The sequence below is a fragment of the Perissodus microlepis genome, chromosome 1 (assembly GCF_051167445.1).
Source record: "Perissodus microlepis isolate ML-2025 ecotype Zambia chromosome 1, ASM5116744v1, whole genome shotgun sequence".
NCBI classification, from domain to species: Eukaryota; Metazoa; Chordata; class Actinopteri; order Cichliformes; family Cichlidae; genus Perissodus; species Perissodus microlepis.
In genome coordinates this window covers 23,583,801-23,592,524 of record NC_140461.1, presented here as the reverse complement: position 1 = coordinate 23,592,524, position 8,724 = coordinate 23,583,801, and the positions used below count along the sequence as shown (strand labels likewise).

General features: G+C 39.6%; 1 protein-coding gene across 9 annotated transcripts in view; it reads left to right on the top strand.

Moving 5' to 3' along the window:
• The first annotated feature begins 1,209 nt into the window (after positions 1-1,209).
• The window catches only part of LOC146393863 (LIM domain only protein 7-like), a 31,229-nt gene continuing 23,714 nt past the window's right edge, over positions 1,210-8,724 (top strand). For 7 of the 9 annotated variants that reach the window (XM_084936454.1, XM_084936462.1, XM_084936478.1 and 4 more), the window contains exons 1-4: positions 1,216-1,324; positions 1,498-1,585; positions 5,489-5,559; positions 6,007-6,076. In XM_084936454.1, the coding sequence (XP_084792580.1) occupies positions 1,517-1,585; positions 5,489-5,559; positions 6,007-6,076 (210 nt within the window). In that variant the 5' untranslated portion in view covers positions 1,216-1,324; positions 1,498-1,516. Of the gene's footprint in view, positions 1,325-1,497; positions 1,586-5,488; positions 5,560-6,006; positions 6,077-8,724 lie in introns of all 9 variants that reach the window. The other 2 variants (XM_084936431.1, XM_084936423.1) reach the window with 2 other exon arrangements.

The following is an 8,724-nucleotide window of genomic DNA, read 5'->3' as shown; positions in this document are numbered from 1 at the left end:
AAAAAAAAGAAAGAAAAACAATTTTCTATTCATAGACATAGCTGGTGAAGAGACCTGCCCTTGATGATACTGTCATGTTTTGCGTACGGCAGAGGGCTGGTGCTACAGAGACTGACAGAAAATAACTTTGACAAATGGAATTAAAGAAGAGAAGGAGATTATTTTTTATCTGTACCCAATGCAAATATATAATTTTGCACATTTGCTATTTAAATATAGCCATCCTCTGAAGTTAATGGATTACATGGCTTGCATTCTGCATACTGTGTGATCGAACGTGATGTCTGGATCAACTAGAAGAGAGAAAGCAAGCTCAATAAGTGCCACTGAATGCACTGCAGATGACAGTTTGTATTTGGTATGTAGCCATGTGGATGGCGCAGTAATGCAGTAGTTGCAAGAAGAGTCTGGTTTTTAAATATACTGTCTTCTCGGGGTCTTCCTGCATGAAGCTTGCATGTTCTCCCTCTGCCTGTGTGGATAACCTGCGGGTGCTCTGTTTCTTCTGCAGTCCAAAGACATGCACGCCCGGCTAATTTGTGATTCTAAATAGGTCGCTGATGTAAGTGTGAGCGGTTATCTGTCTTTCCTGTCATGAACTGTCCAACCTGTCCAGAGGCGTACTTCTCCTCAAGCCCTATGAGAGACAGAATAAGCTCCAGCTCGAGCTGCCGGACTGGTAAAGATATGGATGGATGGATGTAGACATGGATGTATGTATGTATCTGAGGGGTTAAATTATAGACTCTCAGTGGTGTCACTGATATGCAACTAAAATAAGGACCGATACAAAGTGATAATTCAATGGGGTGCTTTTATACTTTAAACACAGTTCATTTCATTTTGATATCTTAGGCCAAGAGAGATATATATTCTCCATCAGAACTGCATCACTATGATCACACTGGGAAATGAATTCCACCTAGAAAGCTTGATATGTAAAAAAATAAGACATTATACTCTGCTGTATACGCTAAAAACGACCTTATTTAATGTATTTATCTATCTTTATCTACTTTTTGTTATTATTTAGGCTCTTCAGTATTTGAAATGTTAAAACCTCATCTCTTGGTGGTGCAGTGCAGCCGCTGGCCAGCAGGGGGATGAAGAGTCTACGCTCCCCTCCTCGGCTCATCTTTGGTTTCGCTTCAAACTTTGCCTGAAAGTTTTTTAGTGGGCGGAGACCTTCCGCTACACTTCATCCAATAAGCGGAACCTGTCAGTGATGGGCTCCGGGGTGGCAGGAGTACGGACGGTCCGGTGTTAAACTGGGTGTCAATTAGCGGAAGACTTTCACCGGTGAGCAGCCAAGCCACAGCGTAAGGTGACCAAACAGGCAGAAATTATTACTGTGCCTTTTCTTAAAGTATCACTTGGATGTGGGTGTGTGCTGATACTAATTGACCTTATTTGAAAGGCTTGCTGCAGGTTCGTGGCTTCCGTGCTCCGTAATTAATGAATGTAACGGATTCTCGCCTCTTTTTGCCCTCTCGTTAGAGTTGTTCAGAAGACTAAGATGGAGTGGCGTCAGCAGACCAGTGTGAGCAGTGCAGACGCATTCAACGAGGCCAAACGCTGGATTGAGGTAGCTGCAGGTTCAGTTCTTCACTCTTTCCTCTCCCTTTATTTACTTCTAAGACGTGCTTCTCTTCACTTGTTGCAGACAATTAATTACAAGCAATTAAGAAGGTTTGATGTCGCTTTATTTTAACCCGCTGTGAAGTCAGGAAATCTAACGTTAACCAGAAGCAGCCATGCAAAAGCACCTGTGCATAATTTGTATCGTTGAAACTCACTATAAACTCATACACTTTTAAACTGACTGAGGCTCTGTGCTCTCAAACATCAAGCGTGGCATCTTTTGCATACTTAATCTTTCGTTTCAAAGGCAAACTGTGCCTTGATAAGACTCAGGGCTTTTTTTATGACCCTTACCTATCTGAGAAGTCTGTTTGCTCAGAAAGTATTTGACTGCAGGTCTCAGGGCTTCAGAGGTAAATTCAAATACAGGAAAGGCATATAAATCGTTAATATTTAAAAGAAGCTGGAAAATCATAATGTGCACACTTTACTTGAGGTTTGTTTAGTATCAGTGTGCTGATATTATATAAGGCATGGGTTAAATTTGCTAAATGTAACACTTTGCACGCTACCCTGGCATGTGGTGCAGGCAGGCAGGCTTTGCCTTGCATGCATTGTGGAGGATGTGGTTTCAGTGTGGTGCATTTTCTAGGTTATTTCAGGCTGCTCCTGTCCAAACTAGAAACTGTGATCCTTAAATCATAACCGATGGCTACAACTTGTAGATGGTGGGCACTGGACGTCGACCAACTCTAAATGGGACCATTAATGTCACTTGTGTCCGAGCAGATCATTATGAGAATTTTGTGCAGGGTTCTCTTGGCAGAAAGCCCGTGCCAGTTTTGCACGTCTATTTTCCTGCACTGACGGATGAAAGAACGGGTGAACCGATATGTGTTAGACGGGAGTATAGCGAGGCCTGCTGCTCGCAAACAAGTAAATGCACCGTTCCTTGAGCCAGATCACAATGGGAACGTGTTGGCACTAATATCTCCAGCTACAGGTTGGGGGATAATAAGCTTCCATATATTCAAGCATCCAAACTGTTTTATCATTGGCACAGAACTGGCAGCAACATCATGTAAGTGTTTGCTGTACTCGAGGAGAAATTATAATGAATCGGGGTATTTGATATGACGTCATAGTTTCTTGGAGAAGCAGAAGATTCCCCCTCCTGCTGTCCAGCATGTATTCTCCTCATTTAGAATAACACCATCATCCCTTCATTAAGATGAAACAAATTGACTGTAATTCGGGTCTTTTCTCATTTTTATTTTTTAACAAACCCCATGTTTGACCAGTGAATATTTGGCATTTTTGAAAAATTCCTGCTTTATTTCCTGATAGCAACTTGCTGCGGATTAATTGGCGGATCATTGCAGCTCTTAATAATACATTATTTTAAAGACTACATGTAATGATGCTTGTTTTTCTCCCACCCGGGGTCATTTGATCCTTTTTTGGCTCGGAGACACTCTATTTAGACAAATGAATCAATCTGGCGAGGTTTGCGAGTTGCACACGGATAAAATTCATTTAATTTGTGGTTTCTCGGGGACTATTGTTCATTAAAATGACCACGTTACGCGTTTGATGCTGTAGAACAGACGGCATGCCAAGGCACAGCCGCATTGTGTGTTATTGTGTTAACCTTGCGCTGCATTGTTTGTCTGATTCCACTGAGACGCATTCGCTCTGTACCCAGCGCCCGATTCTACTAAAAATGAATTGTAATTGTGGATTCCTGGGGGGACTAATTAGTGAGAAGAATAGCCTTTTGGGGCCCCGTGTTAGTTATGGAGCCGAACCTTAATAGTCCCATTTTTATGTCCTCATTACAAAGCCCCGCTTGCCTTGTTCTTGCTCCTGCCATGTCAAATCATTTCCATAGGTTATGCTATATTTGTTGTTCAGAGCAAAAACAACTTTTGAGTGGTTGTGTGAATGCTTGTTTACATACATTTTATGGCTGCTTTTCTCTGTAGATGTATTGTAATTATTTGTTTTTATGTGGCAGCTGGAGAATATTTTAGCTGCTCTTAACAAACTCACTTAATTTACTCTTATAGTTGACAGCAACAACTACAAGAGGTAGTGTGTGTATATTTTTGTCTTTTTAATTAACTTCAACTGAAACTATGGCTTCCTAATGTTTTTCGCATAGTTGTTTTTGACACAAAGTGGTGTGTATACACTCACTGGCCACTTTATTAGCTACAACTTGCTATACTGGTATAACTTGCTTGCAAAATACTTAATTCTTCTTGGCATGGATTAAATAAGGTGCTGGAAACATCTCCGAGATTTTGCTCCGATCACACGGTTTCTTGATTTGACTCTGCTGTTCCCGCACATCCCAAACGTGCTCTAATGGTCTGAGATCTGGTAACTGCCAAGGTCATTTGAGTAAAGTGAGCTTATGATCATGTTAAATAAACCAGCTTGAGATGATTTGAGTTTTTCATATCGGGTTTTATCCTGCTGGAAGCAGCCATCAGATAATGGGCACATGATGGACACAAAGGGATGGACATGGTCAGCAAGAATACTCAGGTAGGCTGTGGTGTTTGAATGATGTTCAACTGGTATCAAGCAGCCCAAAGTGTGCCAAGAAAATATCCCCCATACCTTTAAACCATTACCACCAGCCTAAACTGTTAATACAAAGCATACCTTCTGCGTACCTTGATGGCGGTAGCCAGTAGTCATTTGAGAGACTGTTTCCATCCTATCGGCTTGAAGCAGTCGGGCCATCTCCAGCTGACCTGTGATATCAACAGGGTATTTTTACCCAGAGATCTGCTGCTCAATGGCGATTTTGTTTTTCAGACCATTCTCTGTAAAGCATAGCATTCATTATTTAGGCACCCATTAGTTGTTACCACAGCAACTGCTAATTCTTCCTGAGGTCCACAAGAAGATCTGGTGGGATTTTCCCAGTAGATCCACAGTTCTTGAAACACTCAGAGCTCCGTCTGGCTGCGTCAACCATGTCAGCTTTCTTACACATTCTGATGATTGGTTTGAACTTAAGTCTTCTTGACCTTGTCTGTATGCCTAAATGCACAGAGTTGCTGCCATGTGATTGGGTGATTAGAATATTTGTGATAGCTAAAATAATGGGTGACTGTATAAAGGGCAAATATCATCTTTAATAGTTGAACTCTGCAAGCACTTAACATACTTTAATCATTAATGTGCTGGTTTACACCAGTTTATATAGACAGTGGTGGATATATGGTGTTGGTGTCAGTACTGTAGAAGTATGTGGTACTATTTTAAGCATGTTGGAACCTTTTTAAAATGTAGCATGAATTATATACAGTCATACATATTCATACAGTCATGCTTATTTCTGTTACTTACTGGTTTTGACCACTTGTTCCAAACCTGAATGTCACTGCCTAATAGGCTGTGGGTCCATTGTGGGGTGCCAAAAAAGCTCTGATTGAGATTGACGTGAACTGGAAAAGACCTCTGAAAGTGTGTCATCTAGCAGTAATCCATTAGCGGCGCATGTGAAGCTGAGCTGCCGTGAATCAAGCTTTTTCCAGTACATTTGGACTGGTGTGGTGATATTGTCGGTTCTGGTCAAAACGACATACCAGTCGGTCCTGTGTGCCTTTTTTTTTCTTTTCTTTTCTTTTTTTCCAGTGTTTTCGGTCCATTTTATTGTTCATTCTTTCTAGTAAAGGCGCGCTGCCAAAACAACAAGAAACAAACAAAAGGAGTCTGAAAATGAAGTTGTACATGCCACACTGCAGCCTATATTTTTCATTTTGTTGGACCTCCAGCTGTGTTTTTAATTGCACTCTTGTTAACTTCAACTTTTCCCAAAAAAAAGTTATTAAGCAAAGAAACGCAAATAATTGACTTTTTTTTTTTTTTTCTCTCCTCCCCTCTTTAGGAAGTGACTGGAAAGTCGTTTGGATGCAGTGACTTCCGTGCCGCATTAGAGAACGGAGTCCTGCTTTGCGAGTAAGTAATGATGCTCAAACTTTAAGTGTTTTGCAGTTTTACTTTGGTCAAACTTTTATCTGTAAGAATTAATTTGAAAGATAATTATCATGCAGACCTATTATTAGTGAGTGTATGCAGGCTAATATGCCAGCTTGCCTTAAGCAGCCTTGAAACAATTTTTTAAAAACAGTAGCATCCAAAACTGCAGTCTGGAGGTTGCTGAGTATCTTTAAAAGTAAGCAAAGATAAACACCCATAAATTAACAAGTGCAGACGCACAAATCTGATGTTTGCTGGTTAACCCAGAAGTTGATTTTAGGATGATGGCTTAAAAAAGAAAAATTTGTGGTTCTTTATCTAAAATGCCGTCTGCCAATGGAAGTCAAAATTAGGACTGTTTACCAGTTCTTATCTTTTGTGGCTGGAATATTTTGTAATCTGTTTGCTAATTGTCTTCACTCGCAGCCTAATTAATCAGTTGAAACCCGGAATAATCAAGAGGGTGAACAGGCTGTCTACTCCAATCGCTGGTCTGGTGAGTTTACACTTCAGCTGTATGACGTGTGCATAATCAGAGTATGCAAGAAAACAAAAAAGACACCTGTTAGCCAGGAAGTGTTGAAACATTGTGTGGTTTCCTGTTGCAGGCACAAGGAGACAGTGTTGTTGTAGTCTGACTAAACATGAACGTGCATTTCAACCAACTGCAAAGTTTCAGCTTGTTTTTATTGGGCACTGATGCAAATGAAGATTTTTATTTTGGCTTCAGGCTGTTTCTCAATAGCTTCATACAAGTATAATTGCCAAAACAGCCCAAAGCAAGACCAGGAAAAGATCAATTTCAGGCTCCCAACAGGGCCCAATAGATGGAGCTCAGGGATCGATGCACTGGTGGTGATGGCGGTGGGAGAGGGAGATGCAGCAGAGGTTCGGCTCTTACTTTCACAACCTAAAGAGCAATAATGGAGCTTTTGTTTGTTTTTAATCTGATAACTTCAAATTAAACAATTTAAAAATCAACATCGACACCTATCGAGAAACTCTTTGAACAGAATAAATATCCTCTGTCCGGCCTTTGAAGCTTTGGCATTATTTATAGTGAATTTTCAGTCTTTATTATATTTTGTTACATGGGAGTTGGAATTGTTACATGCTAAAATGCACAAATGGGGACAAAAACATTGATCATTATTTTAAATAAATTATGCAGTTTGTTTATTTACCAATAGAGGCTGCTAAATTATCCACCTCTGACTGTTTTAATATCATCAACATAATAATCATGTTTTCATATTTAGTTTGAGAAATGGTTGTAGTGATCTGTTGAAACGCATGTAATCATACACAGAAACACGGTGTATATTAGGCAAAAACAGAGTCTGCACAATTCTAACATGCTTGAAAGATAATATTTGGTATGAGCACCTTTATTCTTGAGCATAGCCTGAGTGCTTTTAGGCAAACTTTTATTTGACTGGTCTTCAGGACTAGCTGTCCAGTCTTCTTGAAGTCTACCAAAATTCTTTGGATGTTGGCTGCCTTTTTGTTCTGTTGTGTCAAGATGCTCTCAAACTGCTTCAGTAATGCTTTCAGTTTCCAGAAAGAGAGCTAACTTTACCTGAGTCGATTACCGTATATAAAGTCTGTGAACTTAACTTGGCAGCGAGCAGGTTTTCTTCAACAAACTGAGTTTCTCTCTGACTCCTAACCTCCTGCTGCACATGAACCTGCTGTGTGACACCCCAGTTCATTTCCTCATTTATAAAGTCACAAAGCTCAAAGTGGAGTAAACGTCTGCTGAAGTTTACGTTTTTACAAACACTGAGGCCCAGTTAGATGTTAGTGTCCTATTTTTGTGTTTAACATGAGCGCTTTTCATGCGTTAATGTGTAAGGATGGAGAATGTGATTACCTTGCATATTTATCAGCTCAGAATAAAATCTATATAATCCGCCTTTGTAGCTCCAACTCTGTGCCATCAGGCTGTCAGACAGTCACAACACAATGCAAACACTTACTATACGTTACACACTGATCAATGGTAAATCATTTCTCGTATTATAAGTGGTCACACTCAAGCAGTCAGATGTCTCACATTTGGATTTTGGAGATGATTCGAGTATGAAATTCAGGTTGAAATTACTTTAAAATCTGAAAACAGCTCTAAATGTATTTGTAGATGGTTTGTTCTGAACATTTCATCTTAAGATTCAGTCGTTAAGTTATGTCAAACACTTGAAAAAGGAACAAATTTAGAGTATTGGTCTCGATGTATGTTTCTCCCCTGAAATATCTTTAAATCAGTTGGTGGGTCAACCCAGAACCAAAGGGTTTATAGGGTCTTGCCTACCAGGACGGATCCAAAAATGATAAAGATCACAGATTCAGACTGGACCAGGCCTGAACTGAGATATTTATGTTTGCCTTTTCTGATCCTTTATATTTAAGATTTGGAAAACTGCAGTTTTCTGCCTCCTACATTTTATCGCTGTGAGATTATTACTGGATGATTAGAATTTAAAAATCAGGTGTAAAATTAGATTCCAGCTTCATTTGATGAAAGTCCAATGAATGTGCATTTCTCAGACCCTGCTGTAGACAAACATTTTCAAATTGCCTTGTGGTGCAAGAAAGGTACAAGACCTGAACTGAAAACGAGTGGACAGAAAACCTTTGAAAGACAGGAAAACAAGAACTTTACAAGTGACAAGAAAATCCTGGAAGCAAAATGTAAAGAAATGAGTGGTTTCTCAATACTTTGAACCGTACTGAACTACTTCAAAAATGATAATGGTGACCTTTAGGAGTAGCTGTGTTAACATTGACAGACAACTAGATAGGATATGTTAAGCTAATCTAAATAGATCTGTTTGCAGCTCTAGAGTTGTGCTTGGCTGTAATCCTGCCTGCTGTAGTGGTTGAACAGAGCAAGTATGATTTCTAAACAAATGGGTTACTTATTAGATAATATCTACTGAGTGTTTCTTGACAGATGAATAGATGATTAATGATGAATCAGAACTGGTTGTAGGTTGTACTCCCAGCTGTTCTCACTTGGAGAATTGTTTGGATGAGGTGGATTTTAACCGTTTAAGGCTGGAGTTGGTCATTACTAGTTTATCAGAACAAACATCAACGGTTTCTCTAGTTTTTCATGCTTTTTTTTTTTTTTTTTTTTTTTTT